The sequence below is a fragment of the Rhipicephalus sanguineus genome, chromosome 2 (genome assembly GCF_013339695.2).
Source record: "Rhipicephalus sanguineus isolate Rsan-2018 chromosome 2, BIME_Rsan_1.4, whole genome shotgun sequence".
Taxonomy (NCBI): Eukaryota; Metazoa; Arthropoda; class Arachnida; order Ixodida; family Ixodidae; genus Rhipicephalus; species Rhipicephalus sanguineus.
Window position 1 is genome coordinate 902090 of NC_051177.1, and position 24903 is coordinate 926992.

General features: G+C 51.2%; 1 protein-coding gene across 1 annotated transcript in view; it reads left to right on the forward strand.

The window, feature by feature from the left end:
* Positions 1-24903, forward strand: part of LOC125757048 (transmembrane protein KIAA1109-like) — a 164472-nt gene that overhangs the window by 84988 nt on the left and 54581 nt on the right. The window contains exons 5-8 of the mRNA XM_049412128.1: positions 7779-7940; positions 8028-8151; positions 10925-11223; positions 14374-14544. Of these exons, the coding sequence (XP_049268085.1) occupies positions 7779-7940; positions 8028-8151; positions 10925-11223; positions 14374-14544 (756 nt within the window). The remainder of the gene's footprint in view (positions 1-7778; positions 7941-8027; positions 8152-10924; positions 11224-14373; positions 14545-24903) is intronic.

Genomic DNA, 24903 nt, shown 5'->3' on the forward strand with positions numbered 1-24903 from the left:
CGCAAGCTGCCTACAGTCCTCTGCGTATTTGGCCGCTTCAGACACCGTTGTGCACTCGGAAGTGTCGGGTCGGTACGGAAGCAATGTATCCAATGTGCAGGAGGGCTCTCGTCCATATAGTAGAAAGAACGGCGAAAAGCCAGTGGTAGTTTGTGTGGCAGTGTTATACGCGTATGTTACGAACGGCAAAACAGTGTCCCAGTTGCTATGATCCGAGGCGACGTACATAGTCAACATGTCGCCGAGAGTACGGTTGAACCTCTCCGTCAAGCCGTTCGTTTGCGGATGATAGGCTGTAGACTTGTGGTGGACGATGTTGCATGCAGCGAGAAGGGCTTGTATTACTTCGGAAAGGAACACGCGCCCTCTGTCACTGAGCAGTTCGCGTGGCGCTCCATGTCGAAGAACGAAGTTCCGCAAAATGAAGAATGCGACTTCGCGCGAAGTAGCGGCTGGAAGTGCTGCGGTCTCGGCGTAGCGCGTGAGGTGATCGGCTCCTACAATTATCCATTGGTTACCCGAGGAGCTGCAGGGAAGAGGACCATATAGGTCTATGCCGACGCGATCAAAGGGACGAGCCGGACAGGGCAGCGGTTGTAACTCGCCAGTAGGCCGCTGGTGAACTTTTCGTCGTTGACATGCTGTACAAGCTCGAACGTACTGGCGGACGAAGCGATACATTCCGGCCCAGTAGAAGCGTTGTAGCCAAGTATACGTCTTCAGCTCACCGGCGTGCCCGTTATGAGGGGCAGCATGAAAATATTCGCATATTTCAGAACGCATGTGCCGGGGAATCACGAGTAGCCACTTGCGACCGTCGGTTAAATAGTTTCGCCGGTAAAGGATGCTGTCATGCACAGCAAAGTGAGCGGCTTGGCGACGAAGTGTTCGAGAAGAGGGTGTAGTGTTTAAGTCGTCGAGGAAGTTTATTATAGCTGAAAGGGATGGATCCTTTCGCTGCTCGACGGGCATGTTAGCGACGTTGATGGGGGACACGGATGCAAAAGACATTGATGCGGATGCCACGTCGACAGGTATCGGCGATCGGGAAAGCGCATCGGCGTCAGAGTGCTTCCTGCCCGATCGGTAGACAATGCGGATGTCGTCTTCTTGTAAGCGAAGCGCCCAACGCCCGAGCCGTCCTGATGGATCTTTTAACGAGGACCGCCAGCAAAGGGCATGGTGGTCGGTAACAACGTCGAAAGGGCGACCGTAGAGGTATGGACGAAATTTGACGAGAGCCCAAATGATGGCTAAACATTCCTTTTCTGTGACGGAGTAGTTTCTTTCTGCCTTCGTTAAAGTGCGACTGGCATACGCCACAACGTACTCGTCGTAGCCGTCTTTCCGTTGCGCTAGGACTGCACCAAGTCCGATGCCGCTGGCGTCCGTGTGTATTTCTGTAGTGGCTGTGGGATCGTAATGACGAAGGATCGGTGGAGAAATTAGTAGACGACGTAGTTGCTCGAAGGCTTCGTCACACGAGGTTGACCACGCGGAGATGCCGTTGCTTGCGGTAAGCAAATTGGTCAGTGGCGCGATGATGCTTGCAAAATTGCGCACAAAACGCCGAAAATAAGAGCAGAGCCCTATGAAGTTGCGGAGTGCCTTAAGAGTAGTGGGCTTGGGGAACTCTGCGACCACACGAAGCTTGGCGGGATCAGGAAGAACACCATCCTTTGATACAACGTGCCCTAATATTGTTAACTGACGGGCAGCAAAACGGCACTTTTTGATGTTCAGCTGGAGGCCTGCGAAGGAGAGGCAGGTCAGTATCTCACCCAAGCGAATGAGGTGCGTTGGAAAATCGGCCGAAAACACGACGATGTCATCAAGATAACAGAGGCATGTTTTCCACTTGTAGTTGCGAAGGATTGTATCCATCATACACTCGAAAGTTCCGGGCGCGTTGCACAGGCCGAAAGGCATGACGGTAAATTCGCACAAACCGTCAGGTGTGACGAAAGCTGTCTTTTCGCAGTCATTTTCAGCCATGGGCACTTGCCAATAGCCCGAGCGAAGATCCAGAGACGAGAAGTACTCTGCGCCTTGCAAACAGTCGAGGGCATCATCTATCCGAGGCAGCGGATAGACATCTTTGCGAGTGATCTTATTCAGCCGACGATAATCCACACAGAAGCGGATTGACCCGTCCTTCTTGCGTACTAGCACCACAGGAGACGCCCAAGGACTGTGGGAGGGGCGAATGACGCCACGCTGCAGCATATCGTCGACTTGCTCGCTAATTACCCATCGTTCCGCTGCCGACACGCGGTATGGGCGCTGCCGTAATGGAGAGTGGTAACCAGTGTGGATGCTGTGAGTGATGCTCGGCGTACGTCCCAAGGATGGTTGGTCGCAATCAAACGATGACCGAAACTTTTGAAGCAGGGCGAGGACTTGGCGGCGGTATGAATCTGGCAGATCGGCGTCCAAGGCGGCTTCAAGAACGTCTGACGACGGCGAAGACAGTGATGGTGAGGTGCAATGCTCGGAGGAAGTAAGGGCGTCGAGCTGATAACAGGGCGTGTCGTCAGAAGTCTCAAGGATGTGAATTGGGTCAATGGGCTGAACACGACCTAGTGATTCTCCGCGCAGTAAGGTTACGGGGTGCTTAAACAGATTGCAGACAAGCATAGATGATAATCCGGATTCAGTGGCGAGAACGGCAAACGGGAGAGGTAGAGCCTTCCGACGCAGAAAAATAGGCGACGGCGTAAAGAGTACGGTGGCGTCGGTCGCGGCGGAGCAAGATACGGGCACAAGGACCGACATTTCGGGCGGTACTTCCGTGTTGGATACAACAGTGAGCTTTGCGGCTTTAGTTGCAGAAGGGTCGGGCAGTGCGGATCCAGAGAATGGGAAAAGCGCCACTTCGGCTCTGGCACAGTCTATGATGGCCCGATGTTGCGACAAGAAATCCCAACCGAGGATGAGTTCATGGGAGCATGAAGAGAGCACGAAAAGTTCGACAACGTATACAGCGCCGTCAATGACCACTCTCGCGGTGCACGCAGCATGCGGTGCTACATGCTGTGTACTTGCAGTGCGCAGTAGCATGCCAGATAGCGGCGTGGTGACCTTATGCAGTTTTCTACAAAGCTTCTCGTCGATGACAGAAACAGCAGCCCCAGTATCAATAAGCGCTATTGCGGCAGTTCCTTCAACTATAACGTCCAATAAATTGCGCGGCGACTGTGCAGGCCTTGTAGAAGTCGCGAAGCTTGCAGTTCGTGCCTGCGGAACTGCAGCAGCTAGTTTCCCTCGCTGGGCGACTGGTGACGACGTAAGGGCGAAGGCGAGCGACGACGTGGGGAGGGTGATCGATGGTTGGCGAAAGGACGTCGAGGTAGCGGCGAAAAGTCTGGGTTGGAACGCATGGGATTAGCGGTATCATCATTCGAGTAGCCGTATCCAGGTACTGCAACAGTTGGATGAGCAGAAGGCATGCGACGATTGCAGAAGCGTGCAACGTGGCTGGCGAAACCGCAAGTGAAGCATATGGGTCGGTTGTCCCGTGTGCGCCAGGGGTTCTGAAAATGGCTTCGAGGTGGAACTTGGGGCGACAAAGGAGGGGGAGATGTTCGTGGTCGCATCGCGGCAGGAAATGCGACGGTTTGATGCACAGGTCGCGCGGCGACTGCAGCATAAGTCAGAGGTGCAGCTACGGGAGCGTATGGTTGAGCCAAAGGTAGCGACTCGGCAAGCTCCTCGCGGATGGCCCTTCTGATGGGATCAGCCAAAGGTGTGGCAGGCTGTACAGGGCGATCTCCTAGCGGAAGCATGGACAGTTGGCGCGCCACCTCTTCACGAATGAAGTCTTAATCTTGCCGGAGAGGGATATATCGGACGCCGGGTTGGCGGCAAGCGTGAGACCCGAGAGCGAGTTGGCAGGTGCAACAGTGCTGCGCGCAAGGACCCTTTGTCGACGCAACTCATCGAAGCTCTGGCAAAGGGTGACGATGGCCGCGACAGAAGTAGGGTTTCGCGCAAGAAGCAGCTGGAATGCGTCGTCTTCGATGCCTTTGAGGACATGCTTCACTTGGTCCTCTTCGCTCATCGAGGAATCGACGCGGGCACAAAGGTCCACGACATCCTCTATGTAGCTGGTGTACGTCTCACCAGGCAGTTGAGCGCGCTGGCGTAGACGTTGCTCAGCGCGGAGCTTTCTCAAGGTGGGGCGGCCGAAGACTTCCGTGAATGCTGTCTTGAAAGCGGACCAGGTCTGTAATTGACGCTCATGATTGTGGAACCAGAGGTTCGCAACGTCAGCGAGATAGATGACCGCACGTAGTTTGGCCAAGTCATCCCATTTGTTGTGCTCGCTGACGCGCTCATAGATGGAAAGCCAGTCTTCTGCGTCAGTCTCACCTGCTGCGCTAAAGACTGGAGGGTCGCGTTGCCGCTGGACGGCACCGCAGCTGGTGGGAGGGGCGGCGGCTTCAGGCTGATTATCAACAGCGTCGGTCATAGTGCTTGAAACAGCTGGCAACGTTCGGTTGCGAAGTTCCAGGTTGAGGCCAGGGACCCCGCACCTCCACCAGATGTCGTACGACGATTTATTGTGCGACGGCGACGTCTTAAACAGTCGAGGTATAGCACCGGCAGAAGCCGAAGGTAGATCGCGTGCACAGCAACAACAGACGCGGAAGCTCTTCTTTCTCTTCCTAAGCAAAAGGGAAATAGGTGCCGCCGGGACGGCTCGGAGAGGAGACCGCCTCCTCACGGCGAGCCCACACCCACATTCCGTCGTCGTCGTCGCAGCCCCACCACCACCGGCAAACATGGCCATGGACGCCTGTCTGGAGGTTGACTGGTACATCCCACCGCCACTTCCCCGCTACCCCATCGCCGCACCGCCCGGCCTCCACAGAAGAGGCCCGAAGACCAATGCCAACCCAACTGCGAGAGCCAGCTGCCTCTGGGCCGCAGCCACTGGGACGTGCCAGGATTGTGTGGACACCCCGATGGCTTATGCTCCCTCCCTCAAGGCCATGGCGCAGTACGCCGAAGACCCCGTGCCCCGCCAGACCGGAGGAGCCCGAACCATGCTGGAGAGGCGGCCTAGAATGAAAAACTTCACTGACTCGCTCCTCTCAATCGCCACCAACGACCAGAGAGGCGGGGCCCAAGGAGGCGCGGTCCGGACCACGGGGCGGGAGGAGCAGGCCAGACCTACCGCAGCAGTGACGGCGGAGGCGACGACTGGGATGTGGGAGAGCACGCGCGCCCATTTCCTTTCCTTAAGGCTGGCGCGATCGCGAACTGACAGCGGGAGTCGAGGAACCACTAGGAGAGGAGCACCGTCGCCTTTTCCGGACAACCCCTTCTTTCCCGTCACTCCGCGCGCCAATCCTCGCTTCCCGGCTCGCGGGAAAGGGAACTCGCCCTGCGAGGAAAACAACCCTCGTGGTGGGGAGGGAGACGGGAGGTGAATAAAACAACCGGGGAGACGAGCAGACGGGCTCTCGTGCCCTGCTGACCTGCGAAGTAACACCTCACCGCCCCGAGACCCGCCAGCCGATCATCGACCGAAGGTGTAAGCGTTACCCTTTGTTTTCTACTAGAGCGGACTATCCCTCTATGCGACCTTTACGCGTTATTGCTAGCGTAGCAATAAAGTGTTGTTTGTTGTTCTAGCCTGTTGCCTTATTCGCCCGAACCCATCGTAGCTGCAATGACGCGCGTTACGGGAAGGGGACGTTGACACGGTACGACTATTTGCGGCTGGGACCGGAGCTAGGCTTCTGCACCAGCCGTGCATAGAGCGGACCCCCTCAACCTGCAACCTCGTACTAAGAATGAGAGAGCAGATTTTGGAAACACTGCAAAATACCGATGGACATGCTGCTCTCGAAACTTCAGGATGCAAATGTACAACAAATGCAAGCGTAGGTTTCGAACTTACGGGCCACACGGCGCATGACGGCTACATCATAAGTTCGAGGCTGAAGAAACCCGCTTCAACAGATGCAGCCATGTTGTATTTTTTCAAGTGTGCCGTATGCTCGCTTTTACTCGCCCAGTGCGGACGTGCAGACGCTGCGTTAACACCGAGCAGGCAACGTGGTGCGGATGAGGACATATTGAGCAGCGCTGCCCAAGACCATGTTCCAGGGACTCGAGGGCCATGCTAGGGCCAGTGGTGCCATTTGATTGCACAAACCAGCTGCCTATCCACACTGTCTGTAGAGACAGTGTGAATACACGTCACAAAATTGTATAAGGAAGTTGCAGGGCATCGAACAAGCGGCTTCTCGCTCGGTCTTGTTGGCAGCGAAGAGAGGTAGGCGCAGCCCGTCGACGTGACTCTGTCCACTTTGGCTTCAGCAGCAATTATGTCATTGGCATGTAGCCAACGATCGAGCAAGGCTAGGGTTACCGCGGTAAAGGAGCGCAGTAAATGCGTGGCCAAGCAGCACCACCGCAGGGTAGGGTTGCCGCCTTTTACCGAAAAAGAAAAACCGGCCCTTCGACGGGGGGGTTAACAGGAGATTAACATAATGTTGAACAATAGACGCTATGTCAATTCTTCGGCATGCAGTGCCATTGAATGTAACATTGCTTTCATTGAGCCAAATAAACCCAATGCACAAAGAAAAGCAGCACACTCAGCTAACCAACTAGCCTAACTGCTGACATAAAAGTACTCGTGATTGGAATGAAGCTTTGCTTATTACTCTGAACGTGCTGCACTGAAAAGGAACCGCAATGCTTTGTCCATAAAAAAAGCTCTTCTTTGTGTCTGAATCCAACAGGCCAGTAGAATTATAGACACAAAGGAACGTTAAAATGTGCATATGCCACAAAAATGTCGGATATTCATGTACCATACATGCGCAATAATATGCTCTATTCCAATGATCGCTAGACTTGAAGGGATCCCAGAAAGTTGACTTATAGCGTAATAGTTTTGGTGATTGACGATAAATATTTACCGTTGTAGTTAATGAACTGAAGCTTATAAAACACCCAAAAAATAAATAATCGCGATATTGTGACAAAAAAAGAAAAAAAAAAAACGGCCGATGGCAGCTGGTGTGCCATCTGATAAACCGGCCTCGCCGGTCTAAAACCAGACAGGTGGCAACCCTACCGCAGGGTGCTGTTTCGTAGTTTTGTACGTCGCTGTGAAGGAGACTTGGAGAGGGGCGTGGTTTTTTGAAATGGAGCATCGTAAAATGTGATTGCAGTGGCTTTATGCATGAATTAGTGAGCTTGTTTGGGAGAGGTAAAAAAGATGTCGGAGCCTGTTTACTGGCCCTTGAAGTAGTACAAAAGAAGGTTTAGTGCTGGCATTAACTGGGACATTTAAGCACCGTGTTGAGGCAAAACATTAACAGTCGTATACAAAATTGAAGTCTACGAACCTCAAGGCGCGGCTAAACATGCTTTGCCCTTTCGATTAAGATCCCATTGTTTCATCTGTCTGTCAGTTTTAGAGAGGTCTTACCTTCTTGCTTTCTTTCTTATAACTGTTAGTATACGTGCCCCCCGGCTCATGATGTCGTACGGAACACGCACTCATTGGTGCAAGCACATCCGTCTTTGAGGAGGAAATGCCGCAAACTTCTAAAGCTGTACCCAGCTATCATGTGTGCCACTGTGCCTTTCTTCATGCAAATATCCTATTCCGTGTATTTGAAGAGTTACAAAGCACACAGTTTAGGACTGGACGATGTAGAAGGTGTGCTCTTCCAGTATGAACCATTGAGACTGGCAACACGTTTTACTACTATTCTTTGTAGCCAGTAGCAGTGATAACGCTGTCATTGCAGCTGGAAGTATCCACTGGCCGCTTGGTGTTTGGAAACCGTCTACTCCCCACAACGATTTCAATTCGTTTTGAGGAAGGACATGCTATATATAAGACAAGAGCTGCTGCATCCAGGATTGACTTGTTTCAGCACACACTTGATTGCCGACTTGACAGTTTCAAGGCAAGTGTTTTAAGTTACTTTAGCACTGTGAACCTTGCGTGCAAATCTTGACTTGAGTGTATCCCATGAAAATTTTTGTGTTGCTAGGTCATGCTGGCCCCCAGCCCAAAGTACATTGGTGTACCTGATGAGCCACCACGTTTCATGGGTGAAGGCTTCGTTGTGCTGCAGTCAAACAGAGTTCACCTGTTCTACTATCAAGATGAAGCAGGTGGGTACACCATGTGGCCTTCATAAAATATCAGGGAATTTAATGCTCAAGAATTTCACGCAAGAAAAACTTGTAGGAGTATCACTCACGGATGTGGTGACCACCGTGGGTTCAAGCTTAGTGAACCTCACATCATCCACCTTGCTTTGCGCTCACCTGTTGTCCTTGAAAGGTGCCAAGCATTGCACAGCAAAGCGCCTCCAATGGTATCTAAACAAGTTTGGGCTCATTGAAGTTTGGCCCTGCCACATTAAAATGTGGCATGATGATAGCCTGATGAACTCAAACTTTACTTCACTCAGACTTCCTGTCCCCGAGAGACAGAAAATATAAAGAGTCATATATTATGCGTCTTTTAGGTGTAGCTTATCCTTGCGTGGCAGTGGCCACTGTCATTAAACACTCGAAGAAGTCCGTTTTGTAAAGTGCAAACATGGTTTCAGAAAGCAGTAGGAAAAACGCGTGTTGTTGGTATTCCTTACATTCATTGCTTATCTCACAGGCTAAAGAAAGTGGGAGGTAGATACGGCGTTCTTACGGCTGCCAATAAGCTAAGTAAGATATGTGCCACCGTACAGAGAAAGAGTGAGCAGGTGATAGACAAGAAGCAGACTGACATTTGTTTTGTGAAACATACCAACAAATTTACGGATTGCCGTACGTGTGTGGTGTATAAGATTCCGTTTAGCTGCGGCCACTTCTACGTAGGGCAAACAGGTCGCTGTGTTAACCAGAGATTAATGGAACATAAGAGATCGCTAACCGGAGGCTCACCATCTAATCTATCTTTACAATATTGTATTGCACGTCAAAATTAGATGAATGTGCGATTTTGTATCTCTCTTGTGGACCACCACGTGTGCCGGATTGAGAGGTTTGCCTGTTGCATGGGCATGCGCAGATAAGTTTTCGTGCCTTCTTTCTTTTCCGCCATTGTCTGCCTTTTCAGTTGTTAGTTGACGTTTGTGGTGTCTTCTCTCTTGTGTCCGTGTTTGCATGCCCTGTCTCTCTTAGAGCCTACTGGTTCAGCTCTTCGTTATTCTAAGCCTACAGCATGGTTGCTTTGCTAGCTTGGGGCAACATCTGATGCTTTTGAAGAGTGTCCTAGTAAAGGGATTCTCAAAGGTGGATGAGTGGTTGCCTCATTGGTGAGCAGCGGGATGACCGACATGGGTGCAGTGAGTATCTTGTTAAACCAATGCAGAGATGGTGAGCTGCTTTTGCCTCTGCAAGCAGCACTCGTGGCATGGCATGTTGCAGTTCGTGCTTCAATGAAAAGCACACAGCTGAGCAGATATGTGAAGACACTTATTGTAAGGGAGTGCTGACCACTTTCATTGTAACTGCCATCACATCTCTGTGAATTTTCGATGCTTATTTGTATAAGCACTGCCCCACTCGTGCCAAGGATGGAATCATTGGTTTCCGCACTTGAAAGGAGGCGAAAGATCCTTTGCGACACATGGTGGTGTCAGCCCCGCAGCAAGTTGAGAGGCACAGTTAATCACCACACCACAAAGAGCTATTGGTAATACAGTAAAAGCTGTTAATTCAGATTTCTAGGGACCGGAAAAAATGTCCGAATTGACCGAATGTCCGAATTATCGAATGGTCGAAATAAACACAATAAATGCAAGAGTTTTTTCAACATACCTTTACTTTACAAAGTAATCGCGGATGCGTGTCTGTTTTCGAGCAGAAATTCGCGCGGACACAATTTTTCTGAGCCCTTCAAGGTGCTCAGCAGTTCGCATGCTGTCTGCAGTGCCAAAACAAAATTCTTCAAGGACGACGAGGGCCTCCGCGACTTCCTTCACAGTGCGGGGGGCCCGTGTGGCTCATGGTGTGGCTGCTCCTCTTCAGGTTCTCGGATTTGTTGCCATGCATCACTTCCTTGACGATTTGCTCATCAGTCAGACAGCCGGCAGTGGCAACGCCATCATCAATGCCGATATAATCCTCTAGTGTCACTGCATCAGGCATAACACTTCCAAAATCCTGCCCATCGTCGGCACCGTCGTCCGGCGACACTTCGGCATCGCTGGAGTCGGGTACAACAAAGCCACTGTGCCTGAAACAGTTGGCAATGGCGTGCGCAGGCGTGTTCTGCCACACATACGCAAGAATGCTAACTGCGCTCAGGAGACTCGCATCGTATTGTTTGCCGACGTCATGGCACAGGAGCAACTTCTTGTTGGCAGAGCCCATTTTTCAGGGCACGCAATATTTCTACTTTGGTGGTGAAGTCCTTCGCCTCGTACTTGGGCCGCTTCGCCGGCGTTGCCATCGGCGGAGAGTGCGTTCACACGAAAAGTCAGCACAAAAGCACCAGCAACAATCAAGCTAAAGGAGCCGTGCTGAATCGTTCCTCGATAAAACGACGTTCAACGATGCAGCACACCAACGGGAACAAAGCAATAAAATGGCACTGCCAACAACACATGCGAAGAAAAGGCGTTCAACCAGTCTCAAGTCAAGCCAAGTCGACAATTGATGCCCTTGGCGATGCTGCGTTTGAGCTTCACTTCTGCTTTGAATTGTTCTTTTTTCGTTTTCGAGCCTCGCTAGCGGCCCGAAAGTCGCCGAATTATCCGATTTGCGGTCAGATCTGTCCGAAATAACGAGCGCCCAGTCTCATAGAGGGATGCGTACATTTACAGGGACCAGGTGACGTGTCCGAATTAACCGATTTTCCCAATTAACGAGCTTTTACTGTATTTTTCTAGCAATTGCTGCAGCAGTCTACTCAAACACTATGATTTGGGAAATGCAGGGTTTGTGCCAGCCGAACTGGAAGTGGTCCAGCTGGCCAACGGTGACCTGGTAGAGCGGCGCAGTGCTCCGACCTGGGGACTGGATGCCAAGTGTGGCCGTGGCACCAGCTTCAGCTACGGTCCATGGGCAGACCGTCAGCGGGACAAGCTGATGCAGTTCTTCTTCCCACAGGACTACCAGCCTCTGAAGCCCACACCTCAGCCTCAAGTTGGCGAGAGGCGCCGGGCACATTCATTTGACCTGCGCCTTAGCACCACAGCTGATGCATCCTTGGATCTACTCTTCTCCAAGGACAAGGTCTGCTTATCTCTAATAATCTCTGCTCATGGCTAGCATGAGCCGAGGGCAACAGGCGTTGTTGCCCGTTGGACTTGCGAGTATTCCTAATGCATTGCTTTAAGAAGAACGATTCAAAAGTGCTGCTTCTTGGGCACTGTGCAAAGGAACAAACATTCTTCTTTTGTTTTAAGACACCTGGGAACCAGGCTGGTGGAAACAGGGCCACCTAGAGGGGTGGCTTAGTTGTGTCTGGGAGTTGAGCTGATGCTTGGAGGCCTGGCCTCTCCTTAGACTGACTTGGGCATGCAGTTGGTTGAGCTTTCAACTTTTCAGAGTTTGAGGCCCCTCACTGTGTTTGATTATCTGGTTTTACCAAAGGACATTGTCAAATTGGTTGTTTGTTACGTGCTATGTGTGAAGCTATTCGAGTGTGTCTTTTCGTGCTCCCAGGGGGTGCTGCCAGATCTTTCATCAAGTGCCATTGCATGTTTCCTTCTTTCTCGGCGGCATAGCATGCTCTGCATTGAACCAACTGGTGAAGCCCCAACTGGTTTGGCTGTGGACATTTCAACGAGCTGTCTGTCCAAGCAAGGCTCCCAAGAGAAGACGAATTGAAGCGGATAATTTGCAGACACGATGGGGGAATGGAACCATCATTTTTACAGCACTTTTATGTCGGCCTCTCAGTGGTGGAGGAAAATAAGCCTGTTTGCAGAGGAATCCTTAGAAAGAGCAACACAGGCTGGGCGTGTGTGGCTTTGTGATAGTAGGAGCGGTTTCACTCAGGATAACAGCCAGCTAAGTAGGCTACTCACGTAATGGCTGCACTTGTGTAGAGATTGCACTTTGAACGTGTACCATATCTCAAAACAAGGCATAGTTGACAAGAACTGCAGGAACAACGAGTGTATTTGCTGATGCGGTTTGCTTCGCTGTAACTAACTTCATGATGTGGTGCAGTGGATGGAAAAAAACTTCATGTTTTGTCAAAAAGCATCTGCGACAATTCCGTGTTAGATGGCCACCCATCCTGATAGACGGACAACCACTGTGCCCATTGTAGCCGACTAAAAGCAAACACGAGCGTGCGAGAAGACCCATCGGAGGTAGTTCACTAGCTGTGCGTCTAATGCAGCTGGTATTATGTGATGAGCTGTTCCTTGTGCACCGATACAAGCAGTAATCTCACTTTGCATTGCAATAGTTGCCAAAACTGTTTGCCTCATCTGGAAAAGGCTAAATTTGTGAGGAAGGCTAATTCAAGAGCCGAAAGACAAGTGACCGAGGCATCGCAAAAAGAGCTGTGTCCTCTATCAAGAAAAGAAATGGAGTTGTTAGGCACAGCAGGCGAAATTAATGTACACATTGCTTTTTATCAATTTCATTGCGATTGTGGATCATGGGTGGTGCTTTCATGCTGTGCTTTCTGTGAGACGTAAGGTGCCATGCCATGAATGAGAGCCAGAATACTGCCAAGGACGTCCGTGTGTTGAAGGGGTCCACTCTGTGCACGGCTGGCGCAGAAGCCTAGCTCCGGTTCCAGCCGCAAATAGTCGTACCGTGCACGTGTTGACGTCTTCCAAAAGGACATGCTTCTGGGCTAGTTGGTGCATGTATTGCTTAGGTACAGAAGACTCTTCTTAGGTACAGAAGACTCTTCTTAGGTACAGAAGGCGCTTCTCTGTCTTCTCTTCTGCTTCCCCCTTTTTCAAGAAATGTATTTCGCGCCTCAGTCTTCTGTACCTAAGCAATACGTGTTGACGTCCCCTTCCCGTAGCGCGAGTCATCGCAGCTGTGACGGGTTTGGGCGATTAAGGCAACAGGCTAGAACAACAAACAACACTTTATTGCTACTCTAGCAATAACGCGTAAATGTCGCGTAGAGGGGATAGTCCACTCTAGTAGGAAACAAAGTGTAACGCTTACACCTTCGGTCGATGGTCGGCTCACGGATCTTGGGGTGGTGATGTGGTTAGTGGCTCGTTTATCGCAGGTCAGCAGAGCAAGAGAGAGTGTCTCCCTGCCTGGTCGGCTGTTTTGTCCACCTCCCGTATCCCTCCCCACCGCGAGGGTTGTTTCCCTCGCAGGGGCGAGTTCCCTTTCCCGTGAGCCGGGAAGTGAGGAGTCGCGAGCGGTGCGGCGGGAAAGAAGGGGTTGACAGGAAAGGGGCGATGGTGCTTGCTCTCCAAGTGACCTCTTCGCTCCCGCCACCAGTCCGTGATCGCGCCAGTGTTAAGGAAAGGCAACGGGCGTGCGTGCTCTCCCACAGTGTACTGCATTTGTGTTCTGGCCGAAGCACCCCCTCCACTTTGCCGGTAACTTCTACTTTCTGAGGGTGCTTGCTCAGAATTTTATGGTAATTAAGAAGGTGACTTCAAATCTCATTAACATGAATGAGATAACTGTAGCACTTTGATATGCACTTTGGCTTTGGCTGAAATTAAGTAACCAAGTGTTGTTGCAAATAAGAATATAAAAATGTGAGTTGATGTACTGTGGAATGTCGTTGATATGATTCTCACAGGCATTGAAAATAAAAACGTATTATCTGAAGATTACATTACCCACAACAGGGCCCGAAAGGTCTCACGTGACACAGAACTTGCTTCTATTAAAGAACTTTAAAATAGTGGCCGACAATCGCTGGTGCAGCCTCCTCTTGCCACCTTGCTCTGGGTGGGAAACCACACAAGGTTTTTTGACATTTTCGCGATGGGGAGAGACAGTGCACTACCTCTATGGGGAGAAGCAGGACAGAACAGCGTATTATACGATTTCACTGTCTCTTACAGAACAGTGCTGAATCATGACCAGACTAGAATTCTCTCGCTTCGTTGGCTTGCCAATTTTGACAAGTGATATGTGAAAAGTTCAGCAATGATAGGTAAGAAGTCAAGTTTTCTTAAACTTGAAAAATGGTGACGATCTTGATGAGAATGCTGGCTCTGTACTTGTGCGTGGCATATGCTTGCCTTGTTTTCTTGGTTATGCACAAACCGTTTTTTTCATATTCACGTGCGTAGAAGCATACATGCCTGGTAAAGCCTTCACATGGGGTCACAAGAATGCAGGGCCTAAAATGGAAGCGTAGCGACACAGCCGGGTTCTCATCAAGCAGGGCTTGTCCCAGCGGGGTGCAGCATATGCAACCACTTGCCACTGGCGCAGGAGACCAATGCTGTACACATGACTGTGAAGCAGGGCTCGTACTTGGAGCTCACCCTGCCCTGGCAAGTGACCGAGGAAGGCTACACCACTCGAGTGACTGGCCAGCTTTTTCACCTGGAAGCCTCCACCAGTCTGCCTTTCAGAAACCTGCTGGAGAGCGAGATCCTGGGCGTGAGTGCTCCTCATGTCATTCTTCCACAGCTACACTATGAAGGTGTAATGAAAATTGCAGCTCTTGCTCTGATTCACTAAACTAATTAAGTTTTACCTTTACAGCGGCTACACTGTCATTACTGAATTTTTTTTTAGTACGGTAGACAAACCTAACTTGGCCTAACACTAGGGGTGTGTAAATACTCGAATATACGAATACTAATCGAATTCCAACTTGTCAAATAGTTCTATTCGCAAATCGAATATGAAGTATTCGGTTACTCGAATATTCGTTGTACAGTAGAACCCCGCTGATACGTTTTTGAAGGGACCGTAGGAAATAAACGTAAGAGACGGGAAACGTAAGAGCCGAAAAACAGGAAAAACGGCAAAATATTTAGTGGTACAGAATTTTATTTCAATTCTTACGAGCAGCATGAAAATTGGCGCGCTCAGCCGCGATCTAGTCGATGGATAGAAACGCGGAGCTTAGGACGGCCTCATCCACAGAAATGTAATCAACGTATGTGATTTTTTAAACACCAACAGCTGTAGGCATGAAAGAACTAAGCACACGCAATCGCGATCGGCGCGGCGAGTCCGACCGCGAACCGCACGCACGACCACGCGAGCTCCAACCAGCTCGAACTCCTCCCGTTCTCCGACAAATAACGATGATGATGAGTCTACGCCAACGCGATGGCAGAAGTGAATGCCAATCTCGAAGGCCTTGCTTTCACAAGCAATTACGTCATACACGCCATGTTTGTGCAATGCAAATCTCAGAGGCTATGCTTTTGTCAATAGTAAATGCCAATCTCGAAGGCCTTGCTTTCGCGAGCAGTTACGTCATAGACGCCATCTTTGCAATTTGAATCTCGAAGGCCATGCTTTTGTTTGCATCAATTGAAAGATTCTGTTGCTTGCGCCTCTCATGCGGCTAATATTACGGTCAAACGAGGCCAAACTGCGTGAAAATGCACCATGCCGCTCTCTTTGGTAGTCACTCGGTCGGCTCCGAGCGCACTTCGCGACGTATCGTACGGGAACGGTCCGACAGTTACGACGTAACAGCGGGGTTCCCAATACATTATATCCTATGGGAGCTATGCCGGGACCGGCGGAAAACGACGTAACAGCCGGGAAAACGCAGCAGTGAGGAACGTAACAGCGGGGTTCTACTGTATTTGGCTAGTCTGTTTGGTTGGTGGGTGAAACACATACAATACTTTGAGACAGCACAGTCTGTCCAAAACTACACAAAGTTTGAATGTCACGAACCTGAGAGCACGCAGATTGAATTGTGGTCGTGACACAGCCGAGCCGCGAGACTCAACTAAGACAGCCCTTTGTTTGCGCCGCTCGCACAGGCTGCACTATGTCTCACTTCCTACACATGCAACAGTTGTAGATACACTTGGGAGGAATCACAGGCTGCAATTCGCAAGCACAAAACTAAAGCGCGCCATTACGAACCGCAAAACCACGCACCACGGCCGCCACAGAGAACATTACTGGCGTGCAGCATTGGCGCACTGGTTGCGTCGCGTCGCTGCGCGGCCGATGATGATGATGATGTAGTAGCCTGTCCCTTTGCAAAGGGGGAACACGCTCAGTGTCGTGGCCTCAAAAAAGAAAAAGGAAAAAAAAAAACGGAATCAATAAAACCCGCACGCGACAAAGGCAGGAGATGCGCACACAACAGCTTAGGGTGCCAAGTTCGGCATACAGTTGTCCACCACTCAGCTGGCTGGACGGCACTCGCGCCACCTCTCGGCGGCAGAGCCACCCAACTTCTCTTCTACTTTTGCAAACGGGATAGAGGTGGCGCTTGTTTAACTTCTCCGTTGACTCGCCGAAGCTTTTCTCGTGAACATATTCATAGTCAGTGGTGGTTAATGCGTCTGTAACCACTCTTGCATGCGCTTTTTAACTTTTTCATTTTTAAATTTAATTTCACTGTTTAGTCCAGGGCATCGGTTGATGTCCGCCCGTTACAAAGGGTGGGGCCACAAATCCAATCCAATCCAATCGCTGGCTCCGCGCCGTTCGGCCGTTTGCGTCATTTCTCCGGGCAATCCGAAACCACCAAGTCCCTCGCATTCGGAAACCACGCCGACGTGACCTGCTACCAAATTTTATCCACGCGAGCTGCCAGAAAACGTCATCCAACGGTCCTGCTAGTCGGTGCGACATGAGTGAACGAACGAAAAGTGCCATTTGGAAACATTTCTTAAAGAACTCGGCCCAAGAGGCAACGTGCAAAAGCTGTGACATGAAACTTCTCACACCATCGAGTACGACGACGCCACTTGCAAATAATCTCAAGAACAAGCATTTTTCTTTGCACAGTGTGTTCATGAGAGACAGCGGTAAGCAAGGACGACCAGACGAAGCACAGCCGCTCAGCAAAAATGCATTGAAGTCGGGCAAGGACCTGTCGCAGCGCGAGAGAACGGCGATAACCACAAGGATTGCCCGAATGCTGGCGCTCGACCTCCAGCCTTACAGCTGTGTCGAAAATTGGGGTTTCAGAGAGCTGATGAACCACATGGAGCCTTTGTACAAGATACCCAGCCGCACTACATTTTCAAGGACAATCATCCTGGAGTTGTACAAAGACACGGTCATGGCTGTGAAGGAGAGAATGCACGCGGACTTCCAGGAAGGCGTAGAGTCGATCTCGTTGACAAGTGACATGTGGACGTCGAGGTCTAACCAGAGTTATATCAGCCTGACCTGCCACTATTTAACCTCCAACTTCGAGATGAGAAGCTTTGCGTGGAAAGCCGGAGCGTGACCGAGAGCCACACTGCTTGCAACATCCTGGAGCACCTGCAAGCAATGATGGATAACTGGGAGCTGCCACTGCAGAAAGTGCCAGTCTATGTGGTCATGGACAATGCACAAAACTTTCGCGCGGCCCTTAGGGGTGTTTCTTGCGTCCCAATGCAGTGTATGGGCCATACACTGCAACTAGCTATAAAAGATGCCAAGGAAGAAACAGCAGGAGTGCCTGCCATTCTCAAGAAGTGTCGCGCAATTGTTGGCCATTACAAACACAGCGCCTAATCTGCGGCAAGACTGAAGGGCTGCCAGCGACGAATGGTGCTCTCAGTTCTGGAACTTATTCAAGACCTGGAAACAAGGTGGAATAGTGAGCACGACATGCTCTCGTGTCTTTTGCAGCTGAAGGAAGCCATCTGTTTGGAGCTGGCCATCTCTGAGACAACTGTGCCCAACCTGGCACGACAGGAGTGGAAAGCTGTGGCTGGACTAGTCAAAGCTCTTGAACCAATCGCATCGGCGACCAAAGATCTTAGTGGCCACAAATATGCAAGTTTGTCGTCAGTGGTACCGTTTTTGTATGGAACACAGCTGGTTCTGAAAGACTGTATTGCAGCCGATGATGGGGACACCTCAGAGTTTGCTAGAAATTTGCTGAAAAGCATGAGGACAAGGTTTCCAGGGCAGGACAAGCAAAAGGAGTATGTGCTGGCAACCGCCTGTGACCAAGGTTTAAGAACCTCTTCTGTACTGAAACATTCCAGGAAACAAGGCTCTTGGAGCTTGCAAGAACTGAGTTGCAGCTCCCTCCAGAAGAAGAATCAAGTGACTGTGTCGAAGCGTTGACATCTACAGCTCACAAGGAGCGTGTCAGCAGCATCTGGAACAGCATTGAAAAGCTGGCGGTGTCATCAGAAAGAAGACACTCCACCGAAACAGCCAACATCAAGGAGTTTAAGCGCTACCTTCGAGAGCCCACTTGCAGCAAGGACCAGACCCTCTAGCATGGTGGAAACAGGCAAGCAGCACTTCCCAGAATTGTGCAAGATGGCCATGAAATACATGGGCATTCCCACAACAAGTGTACCAAGTGAAAAGTTGTTTTCAACGGCTGGTAACATTGTTACGGCCCGGAGGGAGCAGTTGACCTCAGATCACGTACAACAGCTGCTTTTTTGCATGAGAATTTGTAAACATTCGTGCTTCTTTTAAATAAACTTCTTATTCGATATTCGGCTTTTTTTTTAAATTCAATTTGGTATTCGATTTGAGACTTGCTATTCGGTATTCGTACACCCCTACCTAACACATTTTGTGATTACTAAATGATGTTGCAGACACGCTGCTCTTGGTTCCACCTTGGCAGCTTAATTTGGGCAGCTTTCTTGTGGTTGGTTCTTGAATCAAGACCGAAGGGCCTCCGAAATGCATGAATGCATTTTTGCACTTTGTTTTAATAGAGTCAGTAGTGGTTACACATTTGGCGGAAACTGGCTGCAGCAGGGTATTCCAAACAGCAGGCCGCCCCTGACCATTGGCACCATTTGCTGCAGTTCTATGTACCACAGTGAACTATTATTGCCTGCTAGTCTGACAACTAGTATGTCTTTACCCCTCCCTTCGCTCTCTTTCCACTAATTGGATGATGATGATATTTAGGAGTGAAATCCAATGGTGTAGAGTAATGTTCCAGTGTTGACATTGTTCTAGCTGTCGCGTAATTAAGACCCGAGCCCTAGACCAAGCATTCTATCTCCTTTATTCCACTGCTCGTGTCTACGTCTTCTTTCTTCTCTTTGTCCTCCTGGTTGTTGCCGCGCGGCCGCAATCGTCCGCAACATACTCCCAAGGGGCCAAGGCGATCACGAGGCAGTTGAATCTCGCTGACTTGCCTCCAGAATGTATAACTTTTGAACGGGTCGTTTTATGGTGTGTCCCGATGCTAGTCGAAGGGTGCAGATGCGCGCGATGTTATCCTTTCCCGGGTGCACTGCGAGAACCTTGCCCAGCTTCCATAGTAGCGGATGTGTGCCTTCGTCATGCACAAGCACCACGTCACCTTCGTGTAGCCGAGGTAGTTTACGATGAGGCGCGTTGTGCGCAGATCGAAGTAGAAGGAGGTAGGACCGCTTCCATCGGCTCCATAGCTCCGCTGTAAGACGCTCACGATAGCGCGCGCGACAAATCAGGTCCTCTCTCGTCGATGACATGCCATAAGAATTGCTGACTTCTTGCGGAAGGCAGATGAGGCGTCTCCCAGCAGGAAGTGTGACGGAGTCAGCGGTTGCAGTTCACAGGGCTGCTATCAAAATAAGTAAGAGGTCTGCTGTTTATGACTGCTTCCACTTCGCATAACACCGTAGCGAGGGCCTCAGCGTCGAGACTGTTGCGCCCAAGCGACCGTTTCAACGCGTTTTTTTGTCGATCTGATGAGGCGCTCCCACCAGCCTCCCCACCAAGGAGCTCTCTCTCAGCGATGAACTTCCATTTGATCTTGGTGTTCGCCGCATATTCTCGCAGAGCTGGCAGAATGGTCTTGAGCACTCGCGCTGAGCCGTGAAAGGACAGTGCGTTATCCGAGTAAACGGTGTCGGGGGATTCCACGCCGCGAAATAAAACGGCGGAAGGCGAGAAGCGTTGTTGTCGTTGTCATGTCGGTTGTCAATTCCAAATGGATAGCTCGAGTGACAGCACAGGAGAACATGAGTATGTAGGCCTTTCTGCTAGTAGCAGCCGTGTCACGTGTGTAGAGGGGCCCGCAGAAATCCAACCCAACGACAAAAAAAGGACTGGCTTCCGTTATTCGGTCTCGTGGCAGTGGAGCAAAGGGTGAGGTCTCAGCGACAGGCTTGTAGCGGTTTGCAAGGCAAACAACTCCTCAGTACCCTTTTGACGGTCTGTCGTCCTTTCACAACCCAAAACTTCTCTCGAAGCTCGCAAAGCGTGGCTTCTACTCTGCTGTGAAGGACGCGTTCATGCGCGGCTGAAACCACAAGATGGGTGAAGGTGTGCCTTGCTGGCAACCGGATTGGGTGCTTGACGTCAAAAGAGGCTGCTAGCTCCTGCAGACGACCTCCAACGCGAAGCAGACCACCTTCGTCCAGGAAAGGATGTAATCGAAGAACTGGGCTCGTGGACGGTAGTTCTTTCTCTGCGCGGAGGGCCTGCACTTCTTCGGAGAACATTTCTTCTTGGACCCTTTGCAACCAGTAGTGTTCTGCCTTGTGGAGCTCTGCTGCTGTTAACGGTCCGGCTGTGGAACACTGTTTCTTTGACGTGTTTGCAGCGAAGCGGTACACCCACCCGGTGACTCTTAGCAGTCTGTTCAGGTTGCTGTACTTGCTTACAGATAATATAGCGTTCGAACCAAAGCCCGTGGGACACACCGACGTTCCTTCTGGACTCTGTTCGAAGACTGCAAATTCTTCTGAGAATTCAGCGCGCTCAGTAGGCATTGGTTCTTCGGGATCATGAAGCCAGGTTGGACCATGCCACCGACATTGTTGAAACAAGAAGATGAGGTGATGAAAACCCCTCGTGTGACCAAGTCCGCGGGTTGTCTTTTCCGGAACAGTGATGCCACTGGGTCGGCGATGTCAGGCTATGAATCTCGGAGACTCGATGACGTACAAACAGCTCTCTTTTGGCAGGCGTTTTCCGAATCCAATGCAATGCCACGAGTGAGTCGGTCCAGAAGTGTACAGGAACGGAGCTTAGCACAGGTACTGTTTTCACGTATGCGCACAACCTTGCGCCGACGACGCATGCTAAGAGCTCTAGACGTGGCAGCGAAATATGTTTAAGTGGTGCCACACGGCTCTTGCTTATGAGGAGCTGTGAGTTGCAGGCGCCGTTTGGTGAGAGCGCCCGTGCGTAGATGCAGGTACCATATGCTCTCGGACTTGCGTCGCAGAACACGTGTAGTTCGATTGACATCGTTGCATCAGCTGATTGCAGGAATACGTAACGATCGGCGGAATGTGGATTCATGCTGGCCAATTCAGTGCGCCAACTGTTCCAGCTTGCTTGTTCTTCGGCGGGAGGGCGTCGTCCCATGCGCATTTCTTCTTCCACAGTCTTGAAACAGTAGCTTTGCCCTGAGCGAAAATGGAGCTAGATACCCCAACGGATCGTACACTCTTGCTAATGTCTGGAGCACAATGCGCTTGGTCGAAGGCTTGTTCGCAGCGAAGTCCGACGCTTCGCGCACCATGAGGACAATTCTGTCGCCTTCACGTTCCCAAGGTACACCGAGGACTTTGATTAGGGTACTCTCTCCGGCTTCGTTTTCAAAAGCAATCTTGTCTTTAAGGAAGATTTTTCGCAAGGCATGTGCATTGGAAGCCACTTGCGCAGTTCCATGCTTGCTTTCCGAGAATATCTTGCGTGCTTCATTGTACACTGTGGCCGCTTCTTCCACATTCGGAAGTCCACAGATAAGGTCATCGACGTAAAAGGCTTTCTCTAGTAATGCTACAGTCTCAGGATGTTGTGTCTCGACAGAGTGCTAGGTGATGTCGAATGTAGCTGCGAGCAAAATGGGCTAGACGAGGCTCCGAACGGGACCCGCGTCATTCTCCACGTCACCACAGATGGAGATGGATCATCAGCCGAGGGCAACCGATCAATCCAGAGGAATCGCAGCACATCGCGGTCTTCCGGGCGAATAAGCATCTGCAAGTATGCCTTTTTGATGTCCGCGATAAGGACTACCGGGGTGACATCGGAAGGTGAGTAGCAGCTGCACAATGTCAACTCCAAGCTTCGTATCCTTGAAACAGGACATCATTCAGGCAGGGATGGGCCAAGCGCGTGCGAGGAAGCGTCAAACACCACCCGAAGTTTTGTCGTAACGGCCTCTCTTCGTATGACGGCATGATGAGGCCATATAATACACAGTTTCTCTTGGCAGTAGCTCTTCAACTCGCTCTGCGTGGTCCTCGTTAAAATACGCTCTGATTGCCGTGTCCATACCTGCTTGAGGAGTTCGGGCTGTGGTCTGAACCTATTTAATTGGTGCTTGCAGACGGCGCTCCGCAACCATCGAATGTCGCTGCCGGCAGGTATTCCTGGATCCTTTAACATCAGCGGGCACCTGGTAGCGCCCGTCTAGCTTGACAATGCCCTCTTCAAATGCCTCAAGTTCTGGCGGAACCTTGCTCTTTTCTTGAGCAGGTGCTTTGATCCCAATGACGTCGAGACGCCACATCGCAGAAAGATCACAGTCAGGAACTGACTTCGTGCTGCAGTGCAGGAATAGAGCGCTCGTAGATGCTGAACTTCTTTCGCGTTCCGTGGTGCCCTGAACGGTCCAGCCGAACTTGGTTTCCACGGCCGTCAGGTTGCTGGTTAAATGATCAACCTTCCAGTCGCTACCTTCCAGTAGACGTCGGAACCAAGTAATACGCTTACTTCCTGTGGGTTCCATGTGTCGGGATGAAAGTTGTCTGCTGCATCATAGTTCTTGTCGCACAAAAGCTGCAAAATATCAGTGCTGAGCGGCGGGCTTGTAACTGCACACACTTCGGGGACCTCCAAGGCCTCCACGGTTACCACTATGTCCCTACGTTGGCCTCGTAAAGTCAAAGCTACCCGTCGACTGCGGATTACTTCGCGGGGCTTCGAGTGGCCGAACGTTACCAAGGAAAGTTCTTCGGTTCCCATAACCGGGCATCTGAGGTCCTTTGAGACATCCGCTCGGATGAATGTGCGCTGGCTACCGCTGTCAAGAAGAATGCGCACGAGACGCTTTTGGGACCCGCACTCGATCCAGACTCGTCCTGTTTGGAGAAGAACGGCGTTGATTCCGCTCAGGGCGCTTGGAGCCGATGTCACTGACGGCGTGTTCGTGCCTCGCCCGGCGATGCGAGGCTCGTCTTGGTTCACTGTCGTTGCGTTTGCACGGGTTGGGGCTGCCGGCGTGACAATTCACAGAGGATAGTGAGATGTCGTCGGTTGCACTTACTACAGATGATGCTGCGCGCACGTCGGCAAAAACGCGCGATGTGGTTTGCAAGCCGCAACGGTAGCAGCAACGAGCAGTGCGCAACCGAGCCCGTTTTTCCTCAGCTGGGAGTTGAACGTTGCAGTCCGCGATGGTGTGCTGACAACTGCTGCATAAGGGGCACACCTCTTCCGTAACTGGAACAGATTCGGCAGCAAGTGCGGACGCTGTAGGCAAATGTCCCATCGGTGCTGTTGGAGGTTCGACATCTTCTTCGGGCAGTAACCGCGAGAAAGCAGACGGTGTTCGTCCTGGCCTGCCTTCCTCTCGAACCTCAATTTGTATGCGCAGGAAGCTTAGCATTTCTGCATCCTGACGAGCTCTTTCTTCGGGGGTCGCTATACCGGACGTATCCTGCGCGGCTTCTTTGGACTTCTGCCGGTAGAGGATCGCGAGGTCGTCAGGCAGGCACCTCATTAGGACGCGGTTGAGGACCACGTGTACTGGTCGGGTGAGACGCCCAAACCGGTCAGTGCCGAGACGCGAAATTGTACCTTGTCGTAGAGTAGGCGAAGTTTGTCGACATCTGCCGAAGACTTGACTGGTGGTAAGGCGAGCAGGTGGTCGATGTGCTCGTTGATGAGCAAGTCGCGTCGACCAAATCGCTCCGTCAAGGTCCTGATGGCGATCGCATAATTGTCCTCCGTGAGTCTAATGCCTTCGATGGCTCTCTTCGCGGCGCCACTCAAATACGAGAGGAGGTACTTAAATTTCTCAATCGGCAGAAGGTCTTCATTACGGTGGATCGTGGCACTGAAGTGGTCCTAGAAGGTCTGCCAGTCGCGCAGTGCGCCGGAAAATGTCGGTATCTGAAGTTTCGGCAGGACCACTGTGCGATGACGCGGCGCGGTTGCTGGGCCGGGTGTCCCCTCTGTTACACGAGGTGCAGCGTCAGTGACCTCGGTATGCGCTGAGCTGCCGGCCCCAGCGACGTCGGGGTTCGGTAACGTAGCCTCGGGCCTTGAAGTCCTCCTTGCCGTCGCTGTGTTGGCGTGTTCGCGCAGGAAGAAGCGCGCTCGAGACACGGCATAGGACACCTTCCGGTCGTAGTCTTCCGCGGCCTCGAGCTCTTCGTCATAAGCGTCATCGTCCGTGGCGTCGAGGATTTGCTTGTTGAGGTTGCGAGCTCGACGTTCTTCTGAGTCAGGTATGTAACGTGCGAATCAACTTGAGCGGCATCGGGAGCCGTGGCCTGAAGTTCGTCGGTCAGGAGCGTAATTGTTCGTGTGACGCTGGCCCTGACGACGCCACGGTTCTTGCGGAGCCGTTCCAACGATGCCATGGAAGCTGGAAGTCTTGGAAGGGCGATGACCGGGGGGTTTTCGGCACCAGAAAGAATATCGCGTAATTAATACCCGAGCCCTAGACCAAGCATTCTATCTCCTTTATTCCACTGCTCGTGTCTACGTCTTCTTTCTTCTCTTTGTCCTCCTGGTTGTTGCCGCGCGGCCGCAATCGTCCGCAACACTAGCATTTCTTATTACCACATGTGTGAGTAAGACAAAGGCAGTGCAAATGCTAGTCCTCTAACAAGGCACGAAAGATCTGAGAGGAAGTCGCTATTAAAAAAAAAAACGACCTGCTGC